This window comes from Pseudorca crassidens, chromosome 13, assembly GCF_039906515.1.
Source record: "Pseudorca crassidens isolate mPseCra1 chromosome 13, mPseCra1.hap1, whole genome shotgun sequence".
NCBI classification, from domain to species: Eukaryota; Metazoa; Chordata; class Mammalia; order Artiodactyla; family Delphinidae; genus Pseudorca; species Pseudorca crassidens.
In genome coordinates this window covers 8,266,085-8,286,328 of record NC_090308.1, presented here as the reverse complement: position 1 = coordinate 8,286,328, position 20,244 = coordinate 8,266,085, and the positions used below count along the sequence as shown (strand labels likewise).

Genomic DNA, 20,244 nt, shown 5'->3' with positions numbered 1-20,244 from the left:
GCGGTACGCGGGCCTCTCACTGTTGTGGCCTCTCCCGTTGCGGAGCACAGGCTCCGGACGCACAGGCTCAGCGACCACGACTCACGGGCCCCGCTGCTCCGCGGCACGTGGGATCTTCCCGGACCGGGGCACGAACCCGTGTCCCCTGCATCGGCAGGCGGACTCCCAACCACTGCGCCACCAGGGAAGCCCCCTACTCATTTTTAATGGGGGCCCTTGAGCCATGTGGAAAGGAGGTGCCTCAGAAGGGGGCAGAACTTAGCTTCTTCCCTGATCCAACTGTCTTCTTACAGACTCTCCACCCTCTAGAAAAGGTGGCTCTTGACTTCATTCTTGGGATTGGGCAGCCGAGAGCAGGAGTCAGCAAAGCAGCTTCTAAAGCCGAACCCTGTCTGCTGCCTGTTGTGATACAGCCTGGGAGCTCAGAATCGTTTTTACATTTTTAAATGACTGCCAGAAAATCCTGGAATGATAACATTTGTGACATGTGAATATTATATTAAATTCACATTTCACCATCCATACACAAAGTTTCAGTGGAGCATGGAAACATGCATTTGTTGGTGTACTGTCCGTGGCTTTTTTGCCCTGTAGTGGCAAAGTTGAGTAGTGGCGTCATAAAGCTTAAAATACTTACTCTCTGGCCCTTTATAGAATAAATTTGCCACCTTACTGTCCACAGTAACACTGAACTCTTTAGGGGTAGGAATGAAGAGGGCGAAAGAATTACTTTCCTTACTGGAGACTTCGAGTTATTGCAGGTAATGGGGCATAACAATGAAATATTTATATATTTATATAAGGTAGTACAGAGTAATGGATAATGTAAATAGCCTAGAAATTTCTGGATAGCAGCAGATACTGCTCCCTCACCTGATGTCCCTTTAATTATTTCTTTGCCTTTTACTGATGAAAATAGAAGCCTCTGAGAAGACATTTTCCACTTGCTTTTTGCTTTCCCTGTGTCCTTTCACCTTGTTGCACAGATTTTGTTTGATTTTTGTTTCAGATCTGGGAGGGACCCCCGTGGTGAGCCCTGATGGCCTCCCCCTCTTCGGGCAGGGGCGATATGGCCAACCCTTGGCCAGTCCCCAGGATAAGCCCATTTTGAGCCTCGGAGGGAAGCCCCTGGTGGGCTTGGGGGTCGTCAAGACAACCACCAGTTCCTCCACCGCCAGCACGCGACCCCCGACCACCACGCCCCCTCAGCCCACCACGACCAGCACCACGCGCCCAGCGACCACCCGAACCACTACGCAGTCAACCACCACTACCACCGCCCCCGAGCCCGCCGGTCGCATCCCCACCTGTCGCCCCGGGACCCTGGAGCGACATGACGAGGATGGCAACCTCGTCGTGGGCTCAGATGGGATCCCGGAGTGCCACCCCGAGGAAGGTAACCGTCTTCGTTGTGCCGGTAACTCATGTGATGGCGCGCTGCGTTGCCGACTAGGGCCGCAGAGACAGCGGGGCGGTGAGTGGGGTTGCACAGTGGAGAGGCAGCTGCAGGCACTTATAGCTCACGGGATTTACTGACCGCGCTGTGTCACAACTAGGATGGTCAGACTCAGCAAACAAAAATACTGCGTGGGACGTGCTTATATGAAAGCTTCTCTACAATTCAAATCTAAGTGGGCATCCTCTGTTTTATCTGGCAACCTTTGTCACCACCCAAGTCAAAAATCTGGCTGAAACATGGGACATTGTTAGTTTGGACCAGTGTGCTTCCCAAAGTGTGTCCCACTGGATATTAGTAGATTAGTACTGGTTATAATAATAATTAAAATATAATAATAATTATTATTATATAGTAATTTTTTAAAAAAGGTTCTGTGATTACCTGTGTGATGTAAACAAGGTTAAAGGAATTTCTTCCTGTTGGACTCTAACTGTTGAATAGTCTCATTGTGAATTTTCAAGTAAAGTAGCATTTCCCAAGCATGTTTGATCAGCAGTCCCTTTGGAAAACGCTTATCCTTGCATGGCAGCAGGGGCCGTCCACTGGCTAAGACTGAGCTCTTTCCCTGCTCTGGGACACCCAGCCAGGGCTGTCCTGCGCCCCTGCTGTGTCATCCTGTATTTGCCTCAGGCTCGAGAAGACAAATTCACCCCCTTCCCTCGGGTTCAAATGACTTGCAACGCAGGCTGTAAAGCTTCTGTCTTTTTAAGCTAACGCAGAGTGAAGACCCTTCATTTCAGGAAATCACACTCATGCCCCGAACTCTTATATAGCATCATTGACCTGATAAACCCAATCAGTTTGAACATGAATGCTGTCTCCAAACTGGGAATTCTGTTTGAAGTTAGTCTTTCCATGGACAAGTTCTGAAGAAACAGGAACATTTGACATATCTGAAAAATTCACACCAAAGAACAAGGAACACACTGAAGAAGAGGACGATTGGGAAGAAAATTCTCACACTACCAGCTAACCCAGTGAGTACAAATTGGAATTTACCTTTGAGTTTCCGGTATGAAAATATTATGTATCTTCCTTACTTCTGCGTACGTTGATGTGTTTCATTTTTTTAACTGAAGTATAATTAGAACAGATATTTGTTTAATAATTGGTTGTAAACAGAAGAGTGACTATTTTGGATTTGGTTCTAATTACTACTACTGTTATTATTAATATTTTACATTTTCTTTTGTCTCCTCTGATGTAGGCTTTATTGCATGTTCTTCGCATTTCCGTTGTATTTCGGGGCTTTTTAGTTGGCATGAAGGTCCATATTTTTCTTGGTATTTTTGTTTCTTCTTTTCTTTGCAGATCATGCTAGAGATGTGTATTTTTTACTTCACTCCTGTCCATTCGTCTGATAGCCTAGCCCAAGCCAAATTAGTGTCCAAGTGTTAATAATAATTTATCTCTAAAAGCAACTAGACTCCAATAAAAATAAAAAGAAAAAAGAAATGCAATGGTAGTAAAAAAAAAAAAAAAAGTAACAATTTACCTCTAGACAGCATTTCGAAAATAAGTACAAAGTCTTGGAAAAGCAATTAAATTTGGGGAGAGCAACCTATCATCCTCAAACAATATCATAATGTACTATAATTTATGATTTTAAAAATACTTCTGTATGGCTTACCTTCCTTGTTTATTTCTGCTGCTCCACTAACAACTTCATTAAACATTTTCTTCCTAGTATCATTTCCAATCATAGTTGTTTTTATTAAAAAACATCTTTAATAATAGCTTTCTTGAGACAGAAATCACATACCATCAAGTTCTCCCTTTTAAAGTGTACAGTTTTTAGCAGATTCATAGAGCTGTGCAACAAGCACCACTATCAAATTCCAGAACATCTTCATCACCCTCCAAAACAAACCCTAGACTCATTAGTAGTCACTCCCCATTCTCTGCTCCTCCCAACTCCGGGAAACCACTCATCTACTTTCTGCCTCTATAGTTGCCTGTTCTGGACATTTCATGTAAATGGAATCATGTGAAATGTGTCCTTTTGTGTCTGGCTTCTTTCAATTAGCATAATTTGTTTTCAAGTTTCCTCCACATTGTAGAATATGTCTGTACCTCATTCCTTTTACTGCTGATTAATATTCCATTGTGTGGAGAGACCACATTTTGTCCATTTATCAGTTGATGGACATTTGGGTTTTTAACACCTTTTGTCTATTATGACTGGTGTCGCTATGAACATTCACGTACAGGTTTGTTTTTTGTTTTGAATTCCTGGTTTTAATTCTCTTGTGTAGAGTTGCTGTGTCGAATGGTAACTCTCTGTTTAGCTTTTTGAGGAACGACCAAACTGTTTTCCATCGCAGCTGCACCATTTTTATTCCCACCAGTAATGTATGAGGTGTCCAGTTTCTCTCCATCTTCACCAACACCTGTTATTATCTGTCTTTTTCATTCACAGCGGGTGTGAAGTGGTACCTCATTGTGGTTTAGATTTGTAGTTCCCTAATAACTAATGATGTTGACATAGCTATTTTTTATACTTTCTGTGTATAGGTTCTGAAATTGAAAGTGAGCATGATTAAGTCTTGTGTCTAGATAAACCCTGATTTAGGGAATTCATTTGATAAATGTTTCTTTATCATTGTACAGTGATTTCATTATGAGAAAGCCCGTGTGGTAATTTGAAGAGGATGGAGTAGCTCTTGTTTTTGTTTTTCTGGCTTCATTCATAATTTTGGAAAATAATGTCAGCAAATGATCATTAATCATCTACTCCACATGGGTTGGATTCTGTGGGAAACATAGAAAAGTCGGTGACGTAGCTGTGCCTCTGAAACCTCACAATCTAATGCACAATCTACCTGAAATTACAGTAGATAGAAACAGCTCCCTCTCATTAGGAAAGCAAGTTGTTTACGGCAGAGCAAGATGGGATAAAGATCCGTTTCTGCAGGCCTGAGGCTTTGGTGTCTCATGTCTCCTTTGGTTCTCTCATCTCTGTTGTCAGGTCTCATCATTTCCCGCCGATTCTTCCTCCGTCATGTTTCTTAGACTTCATACCTCCATTGCTAGGCTGACCCTATTGGCCCAACACTCAAATGATTCCTCCTTACTGGGCTTCCTTACACCAGCCTCCGTGTGCCTCCTACCCAGATGTGCAGCTCGACACACACTCCTTGAACGTGACTCATCCAAGCCCTGCGCTTGCCTCAGAAATAGAAAGCACGGTCCCCACTTCCTCCACCACTGGAATGCAACTGTCAGGGCTAATCCTGGAGAGGGGTAGAGGTGGAAGGGAGCACCTTAAGGGGGAATTGGCTTCTAAAGACGGCTTGTAATTAGAAAATCACAGTCAAAATTGTTCACGAAAACCCTCTGTATTATCTATAAAGTACAGTAGAGTTTGCCATGTTTTAGTTGAACACGTTCCAGTGTCCTTGACCTGCAGAAACACATCCTGTAAATGGGACAGTGAGACTCAGGACAGATGCTGATGTCAGCGGAGCGACAGTCCCAACTCTCCCCCTCACACTTCACTCCCAGTACCACCTGTACTGTGTCTCCCTCCTCTTGCTCTGCTCTCGTGTTCGTGTTTTCTCTCCAGTACTTTTTTTGTTGTGTTCGGTGTACAGTGGGCCCTCTGTACTGCGGGTTTCACGTCCACGGATTCAACCAAACTTGGATTCCTTGTACTACTCTATTTTATAAAAAGGACTCGAGCATCCACAGATTTTGGTATTCACAGGGGCTCCTGGACCAAGTCCCAGTGTACATCTAGGGACGACTGTAGTTCGGTTTATAATGTACACCCACAAGTGCTGGGGCTCCATGTGCATACAACCAATGTTTATTTACCAAGCAAATTTTGGCCATGGCACTTTGCAACCTAGTAACCTGAAATTGCTGTTGTAGGGATGATGATTTAGAACCTGTGTTGTGACCCCTGAGAGAACACCTCCCCTTCCAAGAGTCCCCTCTTCAACCCCCATATAGCCGACCATTTGTCATCATCTTCCATTGGCAAAGTCCTAACATTTTGTGTCTAGCCCTCCAATTTTAAAATCATCTTTTCACGTCTCTTAGTCTCGGCTCCCCTGGTTAAATCCTGCCCCTCTTTCCCTTGAAAACACTGCTTTAAAATAGTGTTTTGGGAATAACCTTGTGTCATTAAATCATTCCAGTAATTTAAGCATTTGTTATAGAGGCCATATTGTTTGCATATTCCTGTAAGCATAGATGCATATTATATGCTTGTTTCCAGCGTATTGGTGTTCTTTCTCTCTCTTACACACACGCACACACTTTTTTGCTTGCTATGACTTCTCTATTAAATAATAAACTCCTTGCAGTAGAGATAGCGTCCTCTGCTTCACCTCAGATTCCTCATGGTACCTAATTATGCATCTTTGGATATCTACACCATACCCCAAGCCATAGGCATTCTCTGTTTTCTACTGAGAAGTCTTTTACCAGCGATCCTTGTTTTTCAGGTTCCAATTCGACAGCAGATCGGATGGTATCGTGTGTGTCTGGAAATGTTACGAGCCAGCTGAACGTCTTCAACAATTTGTAACATGACCTTGGTGCATGTTTTAGAAGACCATCAGTCATCGTGGAAAACAGTTCCCTCCTGCCACAGCTCACTCTCGAGACAGAAAATACAAACAGAATAATTGAAAATTCACTTGAGCTGGACCAACCAAATAATTTGCAAATATCCTTGGGTTTCAAACGGCTGGAATTTACCTTCTCTCTAAACTTCTAATGAGAATCTTTTTTATAGTTTAAAAAAAATATCTCTGGAGCTAAGACCCGAACATTTTACGCTCATTTTTTTCATGACTTTGGATAAACTACTCAAAAAAATAACCTTGAGTACCACATGGTTGGTGGCTGGTAGCTACTTTTATATGAAGAGGTGGAAGCTTTTGACATTGATTCTGGGTTGGCTTATAAAACATCCAGTTTTATGTAGCTCCAAATGCTTCAAAATGGCATTCAGGTGGGGCAAATTCTGAGGGTCAGCTTTTCCCCCAAAATTGTAAAACTATTTCATTACATCTGCAAGTTTCTTTTACTTGGAATCAAGATGGTGCTCTTTTAGAAAAATTATGCCTGACTTCATTTGGTCTTAAAACAAAAAAAGGAGCACTAAATCACTCAGTAGGATGTTTACTTTTGCCAGAAGACTTAACGGTCACTCATCTCAAGAAGTGATCCAAGTTCGCAGGTGAAAGGCATCGTGTCTGTGGCCTGGTGCTGGACCAGAGCGTTTCAGCTCCTCAAGGAATTGTATTTAGTATCAGGAGTCCATAAAGAAACCCTATAGCTTCCCCTTTTCTCGTTCACTCCGGGAGGCAAACATTGTACAGTTTATTCATTTTGACCTGAGCAAGAATAATAATGAAAGGAAATGAACCTGAGCTGATAATGAGGTGAAACAAGACTACATTCTTGAAAGTTCAATGGACACAGGGAGGAAGATGGTTTCTGGGACACAACAGCCAGGTAACTCCAAACGTTAGGTGGTGTCAACCTGAAAACTGTCTAATTGAAACCAGCCCAGAAGTCATTCCTCTTGGATCCAGACATATGGACATTGGAATGACCTAAAAAAACATCGCGTCTAATCGTTTTTCTCGAAATGCCCATCCTGAAAGGCAGATCATTTACAACTTCTCTTTGTTGACTTTCGTTGGCCCTGTCAGAACATCCCCAGCGTCACCACCTCCATGGTGAGGCAGGTGGGGGGCGTGTCACGGGCCTCAGGTGTATGCGGGGCTTTTCATCGCAGAGGGGCCAGACAAGCAAGGCAAGGTTGCCACTGTCCTCGGCTGGTGGAGTTTGTTTCGGCAGCATCGCACTCCTGAAGTTATTCAAAGTAGGCTCAGACAAGGCTAGTAGAATGATTACACTGGTGTATCTCTCAGGAATGATCAGTGATTTCCTAGCAAGAAAACCATTCAAACTTGGTGCCTGTGATATTTTGAGTGAAGGGCGTCGGTATACTTTCTAGTTCAATTCCCCTTTCATTATGCTGCGGAATGACGATTCTAATAAAGTGCCTTAAGGTTTACAAGCAAAAGATCGGTTAGTCCAACTTTTAAACAGGGGCAGCAATGATGAAGTATGAAGAACATAGTCTTTGGAGCCAAGGCCTTCAAGTCCAAGTCTGTTTCAGCGCTTTATCCTTTACCAGCTGTGTGACTCCAGGCATGGTATAAATCCTTTGTGTCTTTGGCTGAGAAGTGGGTATAATGAACCCCATTTATCTTATGTGAGGATTAACTCGAACAATATATATGTGACAGTGCCTGATGCCCAGAAGGCAAGTGATAAATCCTAGTTCCTGCTTGCTGTCCCCTCACACCCCCTCTGCCTTTTAAGTGTGCCTTGAATTGAGAGTTCCGTATAATTGCTGTGGCTTCAGGTCAAAAGGAAGAAAGGAATTCCTCTGAATTTTTAAGGTGCCTCAAGATCTTACCGGCTACAAAGAAACGGTCTCCTTTTTGCAGCTGCGTTTTCCTCCCACAGGTCGAGAAGTAATATATTGATCTCCTCCCACCTTCTCAAAAAAGCTTCTGCTGAAAGGACCCAGATGGTGGACGCAAAAAATGTGGTTTTTGCTTTCACTCACCTTTCTTAACCAAGTTGTCATCCATGCTCGTGATATCAGTTCAGTCATTAATAATAGTCATTTTAACAATGGTTCTTATAATTAGGGCTTTCTGGAAGACATCAAAAAATCACATATAAAAGTCTATTAATTGCATTTAGAGGATAATTTTGTAGTCATAATAGATCTCATGGTTTTGTAAATAGAGCCCTACCCGTTTGTAAACAAGTTTGTAATCATTGGAATATTATTTCCAAACTTCATATGCAAGTTAAGAAGTCTAATCAGTACAGATTTATCTCTGAGTCGGTGAGAGAGGGTGGGAGCTTAGAGGGGCAATGAAGCCAGATTGGGAAAGAGGAGAGGCAGGAGGTCACCCTGCTTCTGGAACATGTGAGTGGCAGGATCCAAGGGTTGGAGAGAATGAGGGTGCCATGAACAAAGGAGCTCCCGGAAGAAGGAGTTTTGTCCCCATCCTGGGTACCAGCTGCCACTCTCTGCTCTCCCAGAATGCCTGTTCTCAGGCCTGCAACATCCCGGGCCAGGGGGAGCCTGGGCGCCGCAGAGGTGGGAGGAAGGTCAGGAACAGCCCCTTGAGCTGGTCGGGGATGCTGGGGAGGCATCTTTGTTTCGATCCTTGAGGGCGCCCCAGGGCCCTTTTCTGAGTACAAAGGAGAGAAAATCTGGGTTCCAGCTCCCTTCCTTCTGAGGAAGCTGAGGAGCCCCTGGCAGGGGGCGCTTACTCCCCTGGAACCATCATGGGGCTGGATCACTGTGCCCTCGGCGTGATGCTGAGAAGAAACCCTGGGACGTTTGCTGACCGTTCCCCTCTCCTCCTTCACTAGATGAGTTCTCAGGATTGGAGACCGACACGGCAGTGCCCACGGAAGAGGCGTACGTGATCTATGATGAAGGTACTAATGTTTTTAAACACATTATTTGCATACTTTTCTGATGAGAGAATCTTATTTTAATGACTAAGTGGATGACTTCAATTTCCGTTTCCTTCGGAACTCAGGGGTGGGTGGCAATGCTTAGGGAAGGGTGGTTATACCGTCCCCCTCCAAGCTACCCCCCAATACAGGTTAACCTAAAGGAAAACAGTGTTCTTGATACACAGATGCAGCTTGCAGACCAGTTCCCTGAGCCCCCCTTTCCCTCCCTCTCAGCCCCTCCCTCCTCTAGAGATCCTGGAGCTGCTTCATTCTGAGCCTTCCTGTCCCCCATCCACACCGTTAGTAAAATGACTTGGTTTAACCAGGTCTCGGCCTCCAGCCTTGACTCTTCCCATTCTCATTCTTTCCTTCCTCTCCTTTTCTAATTACATAAAAAAATGCAGTGCTCTAGATGTGCTGATTCTTTTTTTTTTTTTATCATAGCATGTTTTCATGTCAAGGTAAGTTTCTAAGATAAAGAATACACACACCTTGCATGGCACCTGGAACACTCACTCCATCAATGGTAACTAATCCTGTCATTGTACTTACGACCCTGCGATGGTTCTGTGTGTTTTGTAAGTTGCCTCCGAAATTGAAGGAATTCACGTGGAAATCTTGTCCCCACCCCAGTGCTGGCCTTTGACACTCGGGATGTCTGTCCCCATTTTTGTGCTCTGCCTGCCTGCTGCTGTCTGTAGTTCCAAGGCTCTTAAATCACGAATGTGGGAATAATGTCACCTTTGATGCCATCACGATTGTTCCATGTAGTGGTTTAATCCCCCAGTTTTCAAAAAAAAAAAAAAAAAATGGACTTAAAAGAAAAACAGCAGATGTGAGAAAGCAAAGGAAGCTTTCTTAGCATCTTTGAAAATAGCACCTTTCTTATGGTTTGGAGCTGTTGAAAGGGAGCAGAGTTTTCTTTTTTGTTAACGGATTAGTTCTCTGAATAGGATTAATCCTACACCCCTCCCCAGAGAAAAGCCCATACACAGAAGATAAATTTTTTAAAAAATCAAGTTTCTTTTCTCATGTGAATTTTTTATGGCTTTAAAAGGGAAAATTATTTAGGCAGAGAATGGTCTTGGACCAGTAACAGGAGCCTGCAAAACGGGGTGAATTCTAAGTTTCTGTCCAGCTTTGATTCTAAAAATCTCATTTTTCTGGTCATCGTGTTTCTTTTTTCCTTCCTTTCTTTCACCAGGAGCTGCTTTTCCGGGAGGACTGAAGTGGGAGGAGATACTGTTTTGTTAGCATCACATTCCGTTCAGGCATAGCATTTATTCCACGGAGCGGTGGGGTGCGTGCGCGCACGTGCTTCCGTGTAGAGATCAATCTTAAGAAGGTCTCTTTTGATGGTACACGGTGCCCCTTTTCTGGAAGTGCCCAATTACAAAACCATCGCATCGTTTCAGATTATGAAGCTGAGACCTCAAGGCTGCCGGCCACCACCAAGCCCTCAACCCCTGCTGCCACTCCTGCTGTCATCCCCCCGGAAGGCTCCATCAGTTCCTACCCTGAAGAAGAGTTCGATCTGGCTGGAAAGAAGCGATTTGTTGGTAAATAGAACTTCCTGAATCAGAGAGCCGTGGGTTTTAACTTTTGTTCCTTGAAGAAGAGCACAGCTAATCCCTTGGACTGGCCAAGGCCGCGCACTTGCAGCAGTGGCTTATTTTCCCGGATGAATTTTCCATTTGGGCTGATTCAGCGAGTCATTCCTGTTTAGATGCACATGAGCTTGCTTTCTGCAGAAGTCGGGAGGGGGGTTGAATGCAGGAGAACGTTTGGGATCCGACAGAATAGAGTTCAGAGAGGCTGCCTTGTGTGGACAAAGAGGAAGGAACACTTTCGATAATCACCAGTCCAGGGAATATGAGTATTTTTACTGTAGCCAACTTTTCTGAGATGAGACTTCCACTAGGCCTTGCCTGCACTTCATTAGCTTCTTCCTAAAAGATGAGCGGTTTACTGAATTGAGCTACTTAGAGTTTCAAAGAGCTGAAGCTGTTTTCCTTCAGTTTTTTTTAAAATTAATTTATTTATTGTTGGCTGCGTTGGGTCTTCGTGGCAGCGCGCGGGCTTTCTCTGGTTGTGGTGCACGGGCTTCTCATTGCGGTGGCTTCTCTTGTTGCGGAGCATGGGCTCTAGGCGCGGGCTTCAGTACTGTGGCTCACGGGCTCAGTAGTTGTGGCTCACGGGCTGTAGAGCGCAGGCTCAGTAGTTGTGGTGCACGGGCTTAGTTGCTCCGCGGCATGTGGGATCTTCCCGGACCAGGGCTCGAACCCGTGTCCCCTGCATATGCAGGCGGATTCTTAATTAGTGGTCACCAGGGAAGCCCATTCCTTCAGTTTTTTCTTCCACTCTTTTTTACATTCTTTTCCCATATAGGTCATTACAGAGTATTGACTAGAGCTCCCTGTGCTATTTATTCAACAGGTTCTTATTATCTTTTCTCTGTATAGTACTGTGTTTGTCAATCCCAATCTTCCAATTTATCCCTCCCTCTTCTTCCCCCCAGTAACCACAATTTTGTTTTCTGCATCTGAGACTCAACTTCTGTTTTATAAATAGGTTCGTTTGCCCTTCAGTTTATTTCCTATAGTTTTTGTTAGCCTCAAGGACTTGCGACCTAGAAATTGATTCTATTCTTCTTTCTCAATTATTAAAACAATTTCAGGAGGATATTTTGTTTCACTAAACTGTGTTTCATTCCCTTTGGGAGTCTTCTTTTCCCATGCCCTTAATGAACTTTGCTAACAAGACAGATTAACATATTACTAAGTGGAAAAACAATAAGTTATTACTGAGTGGAGACAGGCAACAGCTTAAACTAATATCACACTTTTCTGTTTCCAAAACAAATGTTCTGCCATCAGCAGAGAACAACTCTTGCCAGCCAAGATGTAGTATTGAGTGTCTGAACCACACGTACTTGAAGAACAAGAATCTTTGTGTGTGTGTGTGTGTGTGTGTGTGTGTTATCTGTTTGAAGTGCTTTCTTTTTTTCTTTTTTTGAATTTTAAGAATCTTAATTAGAAGGAGGAGTCCTGAGACAAATGGTAATGCTGGGCCATGGCACGCAGAAGCCTGGCTGAATCCCCCGAATGTGCTGACTTTTCTCTCTGTGGTTCCGTGACAGAAATAGAAATGCTTTCAGTGCTATTATTAACTGCTCCAAAGAACTCTTAAAAGCCTGAAAGGCTTACTATTGTCTGGCTATTTTCATATGCCTATAACTCTATAAAGCGTAGTAGACGGCTCCCCCAAACTTCCTGATGAGATCATGAACAAGCTCGAAAGGCCTAATTTTATACAGAGTATTGGAATATAGGGGATCTAAAAATTGCTTTCAGTCCTCATAGCCACTGAGAATGAGAACCTGTACGAAAAGATGCAATGGAACGTTTAGAAAGTTCTAGAAATTGTTACTTGGGGGTCTTGAATGTAGCAAGCTCAAATCCAATTCCTTGGCTTTTCTAACTTCTAGAGCATATGTAATAAGAAGAGCTGTGGACTAGAGGGAAAAGCTTCTGTTTGCCCGCTGCTCTGGGGGCCTCTGTCAGCATCCGTAGGCTCAGCTGGAGTGTGGGTTATCAGTTCTTGTCCTGCCTTAATTCTGGGGCCCGTGTATCTACTGAGATCACGTGTATAGAGAAAGCTTGAGCCTATCCATAAATGTGAGGTAGCTATTATCGTCCTGAGTGGTGATGTTGTAGAAGGGTATTCAGGCCTGGCCTGTGCAGACATTACAGGTAGTTATGTGAGTCCCTGAAGTCCCAGGGAAGGCCACCCAGAACTGAGGCTAAGGCTGTGTATCTTGATCAGCGTATGGTTTTTTCTGGTCCCAAGACAGCCTAGGGAATGAACTGAGGTTGAGAGAACTCTAAGTCGGGCTGATTCACACCCTTCTAAGTTTTGGGGCGTAGGAATGGCAGAATGCTGCAGGCTTATGTTATACTAGATCGTAGCTCAGAGATGTTTCAGAACCACCGAGGTCATAATCATGGACGTTGATGGGGCGGTAAGCTCTTTTGACACCATGATGTTGAAAGATATAAATATATAGATCCATACAAGAGGGCTAGGGATGCGCGTCCAAGTTTGGCATCAGGGCTGATGACCCTGGATGCTTAGTAGGAAGAGGCTGAATCAGGGGGTCTCCTCCGTGGAGCAGACATCATGTTTCTGCCTCCAGAGAAAGCCTTCAGCAATCCGACTGGGTATCTTTGTTCTTTTCCAGCTCCTTACGTGACGTACCTAAATAAAGACCCGTCTGCCCCATGCTCTCTGACTGACGCTCTGGATCACTTCCAAGTGGACAGCCTGGATGAAATCATTCCAAACGACCTGAAGAAGAGTGACCTGCCTCCTCAGCATGCCCCCCGCAACATCACTGTGGTCGCCGTGGAAGGCTGCCACTCATTTGTCATTGTGGACTGGGACAAATCCGCCCCGGGAGATATGGTAACAGGTGTGTCCAAGGCAGATGCTCAGAGTTCCTGTCAACCAGTAGGTGGGAAATACAGACAGTAAGGGATGGTTGGATGATGGATGAGTAGATAGATGGAAAATGGATGGATGGATGGATGGATGGGTACATGAACGGATGGATTGGATAAATGAATGATGGATGGATGTGAGGATGGATGGACAGGTTAAATGGATGGACAGGGGCATGAACCGGATGATGAATTGGATGGATGAACGCAGATGTCTTCTTTTAAAAGGATGAAATAGAGGCAGTATGGGAAGCCTTGTGGGGTAGTATGAAGAGCACTAGATGAAAGTCAGAAGTCCTGAATCCTAGTCCCAAATTGGTTTTTATGACTTTGAGCTACCTACCTCATCTCTCTGGACCTTGCTTTCCTCCTATGCAAAATGTCATTACGTCTCTTATACTCTGTAATCCTGCAAATAGCCAGGGAGTCCACAGAGCCACACTAAGATGAGATCCCACAGCATGGGTGATGAAAGAGCTCCTACTGTGCGCTACCCGGAGTCACAGTCAACCCTGGGGTCGTGACAGCCTCTTCCCTTCTTTCCATGTCTGCTGGGTGCTTCCAAACCAGTCTCCGTGTCCCTGAATTCCTTAGATGGGCCCCAGATGTGATGGCAAAGTGCCCAGGGATCTTCCTCCTCCTAGGTCTTGGCCTGTGAGATGTTCATGAGTTCCTTTGATTCTGCCAAGGATATATTTGAGGATAAATTTGTTGAGATAAGTTCCTACAGTAAAGAATTAATGTTTTTTTGAATAGACCCTTCTTTTGCAAATGATTCTTTTTGGGTCAGTTAGTTATATAAGAGGAAGGAACATATGTGTGTGTGTGTGACTCGGGACTGGGGATGGTGCTGTAAGTCAGAGTTTGACATATTATCTGTCACTAATATGCTAGTGTGGTTCATCAAATTCAAAAGTTTTAGTGCTTTTGCTTTATGTCCCCAACATTATCTCTTAAAACGATAAGAAAATATCCAAGCACATCCAAAGAGCAACTTTTCTAATGGAGTTTGCACAGCAGCCCCAAAACCAGGATAAGGAACACAGGAAAGAGTGCCTGGGTATTGTGCCGGGTAAGGCGGAAGGGCCAGGGGAGAGCGAGGGTACAGATCGAGGGGGCGGAGTCTTGGTCTAACTGTAAGTGACGGTCGCCCCCAGCCTGTGAGCTGCATGGGCTGCAGAGGCCAGCTTCTGTGAAGTCCAGCATGTTCCTAATAGAAAACGAATAAATCAACGGAAGGAGGAAAGCTTGTAGTCAAAGCAACCAGAAAATCCTTTTATTAACTGAATATGATTTTATGAATGGCAATTTTGAAAAGCAAGCAAGTAAGCATACAGAAAAAAAATAATGGAAAATCTTAGCTTAAGCTATTTAGCTTTTGATCTCTTGCATAACAGATGTTACTTAGAATAAATATTACTTAGAATAAATATACCACTGTGCCCTGAGCCACGGGGCTTCTGAAAAACAGAAGGATGGATACAGGATGAGAGCGCCAGCCACCTTAGACATGCCTCAAGGGCTGCCGCGTGAGGAGCCTTCAGAGAACTCCCGGTAAATGTCACCGGACTTAACTCCGAAGCAGTTCCTGTATCATCCCATAGAGGGCGTGCTTCTGAAACACATGCTCTTGTTAACTTCACATCCCAAGCCTTCCTGGAGACTTTGAGGTCATCTCATCAACACATACCCTACACCTAACCCTAAACCAAACCTCAGTGCCCTAATCACGAGTACTCATGCCACGAGCATAGATAACATGGCTGAAGAATTGATAGGGATTCGGGCACTCCCGATAGAAGGTTGTGCTGATACTGCGAAGCTGTTTACTGTGGAATAGTTCAGTGCACGACAGCCCTGCAATATGCAGGCCTGTTTAGACCCCAGAGGCTAAAAGAGAATATCGTGGGAGCTCTTCATCAGCAAATGAATCAACCACCAGCTCTTTTCGCTGTAGAACAGCGAGGCAAAGTGGATACACAGATACCTCCTAGACCCAAACAGAACATCACACTTCTGGGCCCACTGCAGAGCATTTGGGTCCTGGTAGCTCTGTGAGATATTGAGCGCTCTGCTGGTTTCCACCAGCTGTACTCTCTTGCACAGGCGGTTGAGTCAACATGTAACCAGGTGGTATCCAAACGATATGAAACTCCTGCAGAGTGAGTAGGCCTGCAACCCGTTGCTTTCCCTGATCAGTCCCAGTGAATGAGGCAGTTACTCCATCGGGAGTGACTCCATAGGAAATCACCCACATGATGGCCTCTGAGTTTTTCAGGACAGGTTTTGATAAGAACAGAGAAAGCAGGAGTTACACGTGCTCTGATAGCACATTATAAAAATTCAGACCCAAGGATAAGCAGAGAAACCCGCGTAGCATGTGGGACGAAGCACAGGGTTCTGATGGAGTTGATTTCAAGGCGGATTAGCCGGGCAGACCCGTCAAAACGGGGCTCCTCGGGCACATGTGTGCGGATGTGCCTTTGTTATATGCAGCATGTGTGGCTTGATGCGGCTGTCCTCAGAGGAGGAGGGAACCCTGTGGAGAGAGCAGCAACCCTTCCCTGGTCCCCATGAAATATTTGTTGAAAAAAGAGAAGAATGAATTCCTCCAGAAAGCAGCGTGGAAAGGCTTCAGAGCCCAGTGCCTCTGCTTCTGCTCCCTGTGCGCTCGGCAGTTAGCTGTGTGACTCTAATCCACCCTTTCCATCACCAGAATAGGTCTTAATGGAGGCAGTCAGAGAGAACAGGTTGCTAAATGAAGTCGTTTGCCTCTTAGATGCTTTTGATGCTGTTGATCTTTTCCTCCTTGACCTGCGATCCAATTCTCTCAACCCGAGTCTCTCTCACGGGCTCACCCTCTTTGACCAAACACTGAAGGTCGGACTTGCTGAGGGCTTGGGCCTCAGTTCTCTTTTCCTCTTACTCTGCGTTCTCTCGCTCCAGGATGTTACCCACGCACACGGTTTTAATTCATCTGGGAGGGGAGTCATTGGTTTATAGCTCAAGGCCCAGCCTGCCTCTCCTCTGAGCCTCAAACAGTAAAATTATGTCTGCTTGACGTCGTCACCGGGATGTCTCCAAAGCGTCTCAGACTCAGCGTGTCCAGAACAAACTCATGATCCTTCAGAGCCCCAGACGTGCTCACCTGGGCTTTCTATCTCAGAGGAGCCCTCACTTTTCCACCCATTTTTTGCAAGCTTGAAGGTTTGGAGTCATCTTCAAATCTCCTTTTATTTCCCCTCCATATTCAGTTCATCACTAAATCCTGTCAGCTTCACCTTTCAGGTTTCTCTTGCATGCATCCATTTCCCTCCATTAACACCACGGAACCTGAGTTGTCGCCGCCTCTCACCTGGCTATTGTGACAGCTGTCTAGCTAGACCATCCCATCCATGCCCCACACCGTGTCGGTCCTCCATTTTGCACCAGAGAGATGCGCTGAAGACAGTCTTATTGTGTCACCCCTTCAATGTGTTCCCTTTCTTCTAGAATGAAAAGCAAAAGCCTTCGTGACCAAAGGGCCCTGCGTATTTTTTCCATTTTGTGCTTCCTCAGCTTCGTTTCTTGTCGCCCCTCCTCCCACCCTGCCACTCGGAGGCTCCGCCTTCTCCTGGCTCCTCCCTCTTCAGCATCTTTGCCCAGGAATTCCCTCTACCTGGAGTCCACTCCACCTCCTACCATGCATCTTAGCTGCTTCCCATCCTTCAGTCATCAGCCCCATTTCGGGGCCCTGGGGGAGCTCTGCCCGCCCCCTGTCCCCCAGCACGTGGGCTGCTCCTCAGTTCTCATCACGGCTGTGTAATCCTGTGTGTCTGCCGGCCTACTGCTCCTGGAGTTATAGATAAAACGAGTCGCCGTTTGACCTCCAGCACGTAGTGCAGGGTCTGACACGTAGAAGGCACACAGTAAATGTTTGTTGAATGAATGAACGAATGTGAACTTGGACTGGATTTTTACCCCCTCTCTAAGACTCAGTCTTCTCGTGTCAGAATGAGGGCAGGGAAACCTATGTACTAGGACCAGGAGGATTCATCGAAGTAAAACTTAATCCAAAGGATTCGGCATATGTTTGGTGCGTAGAAAGTACTTGACAACGATTTCCTTCCAAGGTAAGTAAAGAATGTGTGAAGCTGTGACGTGAGCTTCCCTTGGCCTAACGAGGCAGCCTTGAAGGCTGGGCAGGTGTCAGGGCTGAGGGCCCACCCGCTGAGGCCCATTAACAGCAGATAAGGCAGAGAAAAGAGCTGCCTGACTGTTGTCACTAGACATCGAGGGAGGTCGAGGGCAGGCAGAGATATTCAACAGCTAGAAACTAAAGGAGAGCCCATAGCAGTAGGTGAGGAGATCACCCACTGTGAGTCTGGGGTCTTTCAGCCACACACGGCATTCACCATCACGGTTTCTTCGTTTCACCTGAAGGACGATTGTATACATCTCTACCAGGAGCTTCTTAAATACTTGCGTGGAGGTCACTGCTCCTTTCTTCTGCTGCGCGCTCACAGATGTTATCAGTTCTAAGGAGATGAGGAAGGCCAGGGAATGTGGGAGATGAGAACACGGAAGAGAAGTAGGGAACCAGCTCGTCACCAGGAAGTGTCTTTAATTTTGTCATCTGCATCTGGTTTCACCAGTGGGTACCAGCGTTCTATCCCATCTGACCCAACACACTCCCCTTCTTGACTTCTCGCACAGAGCTGCCTCCACGCCACTGTTTCCTTCCCATCATCCTCCCCTGGGTTATGTCTCTGGTGTGATGTGGTTCCTTGATGCTCATTGGGTTCTGCCTCCTTTCCACTTGTAGGTTACTTGGTTTACAGTGCATCCTACGAAGACTTCATCAGGAACAAGTGGTCCACCCAAGCTTCATCAGTAACTCACCTGCCCATTGAGAACCTGAGACCAAACACCAGGTATGATGTGTCATTTACAAACAGAAGACGAGACCTGTGTGCCTGGTCGTGGGCATCCTTAGGTTGAAAAGAAAAGGATTAATCAAAAATGTCCTTATGGTTTCTTCTGAGTTCTCTAGTTAGCTCTCATAGACTGTCAATGAATGCTCACCATGTGTCATGTATTTTTCTTAGGGGAAAGCACTATGGGCGCCGTAATTGTTAGATTATTGTATTTCTATTTTGTTCCCTCTTTTCCGGAGACTAAAACTACCCACCGTTGGGGAAGGAAAGGTTGCTCTGTGTGTTGAAAGGGGATCGATCTGTTTGTACTCACCCCATGGTGGCTTAGGCAACGCAAGCTTTGTACGTGACACGGATGGAGCAGCAGTTACTCAGACTCTATACTGTACAAGTTCAGACCATTCAAGAAAGATGTATTTTACACATTAATAACGGTTACAAGAAGCGTGTAACCTAGTCGGGGCAGTGGCTCGCTAGCCAGAGGGCCATCTGAGAGTGAGCCCCCAGCGTGAAATACGCAGAACTTGCTTCGAGGGTACAAACAGCATGAGCGTGCACTTCCTCTTTTATACTATCTGGTTTTGCTGGTAACAGCCATCAGGAAAGAACACAGTGGTCGAGCTGTGGTATGCTTGTAGACTGGCTCTCTGGGAAAAAAATCAAAACAATAACAACTGGTTTATGGTATTTGCCAATTCCTCCCACCATGGCCAGTTCTGAGCTACCCTGGCTCTGCGGAACGCCTGATGTTTAGCGGTCGGCTCTCTGAAGCCTGTAGAATGGCTCTAGCACACCGTATGACGTCAGGCCACTGTGTTTCCATGGCAAAGTGTTCTAAGTGAAGTGACTCGGACCCAAGGTCTCCCATTTTTTTATAGAGTCAGAGGAACACAGAGGAGATTGGAACAAAATACTCTCCTTAAACAGAAATGTGTTGAAAGGGATAGAAATTGGACAATATCCTTGGGCACTGAGAGACTTCTGCACTAGCGGAGAACTTTCCTCAGGGCCTGTTAATGTCCTGGGCTCCCTTGGACTACGCTTTCATAAACCGTTATAAATTTTGAGATTCAGCAAATAAAAAACAGGAAACTGAGAGAGCACTTTTCTTAGCTCTTCTCTGATAGTAACGAAAAGTTGATTCATTGCAAAAAGTAAAACTAAAGAAAACGAAGTCAACATGCCATTTTTTTATTGTGGGCAGAGTGAATGTTCTTACAGCACAGCCTCAGTATCAGCTGAAAGAGGCCTTGGGATGTTTGGCCGCATGGCTCCTTGCAAATCCCAGTGCCCTGCACCCTCCGCAGTCCAGCGTTCCTGTAGCAACTTTTGGTACCAAACTGGTGCTGAGTTGTGAATAATATCAGGGCCCGGTTACGTAGGATGGTTGATTCGTTCTTTCAGTAGGTATGATTGAGTGTCCGCGATCCACCGGTAAGTGCTTACTGAGTGTCTGCTCAGGCCAGGCACCGGGCTCCACGCAGGAGAGAGCAGTGGGCGTGGGGAGGACGTGGGGCAGGGGTGCACAGTACACCGTGGCCCCTCATGGCTCGCACAGCCTGGTGGAGACAGATAGTTTATAGATGCATAAGTATGAACCTTCCCCGGCCAGTGTTGTGAGGGAGAAGTACACTGTGCTCTGAGGGTACGATAGGGGGCTTTTTGCCTGAGCTTGGGGGTTAGCGTGCAGTCAGGTGAGCTTCCATGGGGGAAGATAAGCAGCACTTCACCTGGAGAAGGTGGGTGAGCAGGTCAAGTTGCTCCAGGCAGGAAGGGTGTTGGGAAGCCGGTGGGCTTAAGGAAGAGTAGGAGGCTGATGTCGGGGGCGGGGGGGGGGAATGGGGAGGAGAGGAGGCTG

The 20,244-nt window shown here is 45.6% G+C and overlaps 1 protein-coding gene and 1 long non-coding RNA gene across 5 annotated transcripts in view; both read left to right on the top strand.

Annotated features, from left to right (window-relative positions):
• The window catches only part of FNDC1 (fibronectin type III domain containing 1), a 113,674-nt gene that overhangs the window by 82,074 nt on the left and 11,356 nt on the right, over nucleotides 1-20,244 (top strand). For all 4 annotated transcript variants that reach the window (XM_067701628.1, XM_067701629.1, XM_067701627.1 and 1 more), the window contains 5 exons: nucleotides 1,010-1,396; nucleotides 8,882-8,950; nucleotides 10,387-10,530; nucleotides 13,212-13,442; nucleotides 18,275-18,383. In XM_067701628.1, coding sequence (XP_067557729.1) covers nucleotides 1,010-1,396; nucleotides 8,882-8,950; nucleotides 10,387-10,530; nucleotides 13,212-13,442; nucleotides 18,275-18,383 — 940 coding nt within the window. The remainder of the gene's footprint in view (nucleotides 1-1,009; nucleotides 1,397-8,881; nucleotides 8,951-10,386; nucleotides 10,531-13,211; nucleotides 13,443-18,274; nucleotides 18,384-20,244) is intronic.
• Nucleotides 1,403-6,576, top strand: LOC137204384 (uncharacterized). The gene is made up of 2 exons (XR_010933590.1): nucleotides 1,403-2,436; nucleotides 5,911-6,576. It is a non-coding gene; the product is annotated as an uncharacterized lncRNA (long non-coding RNA).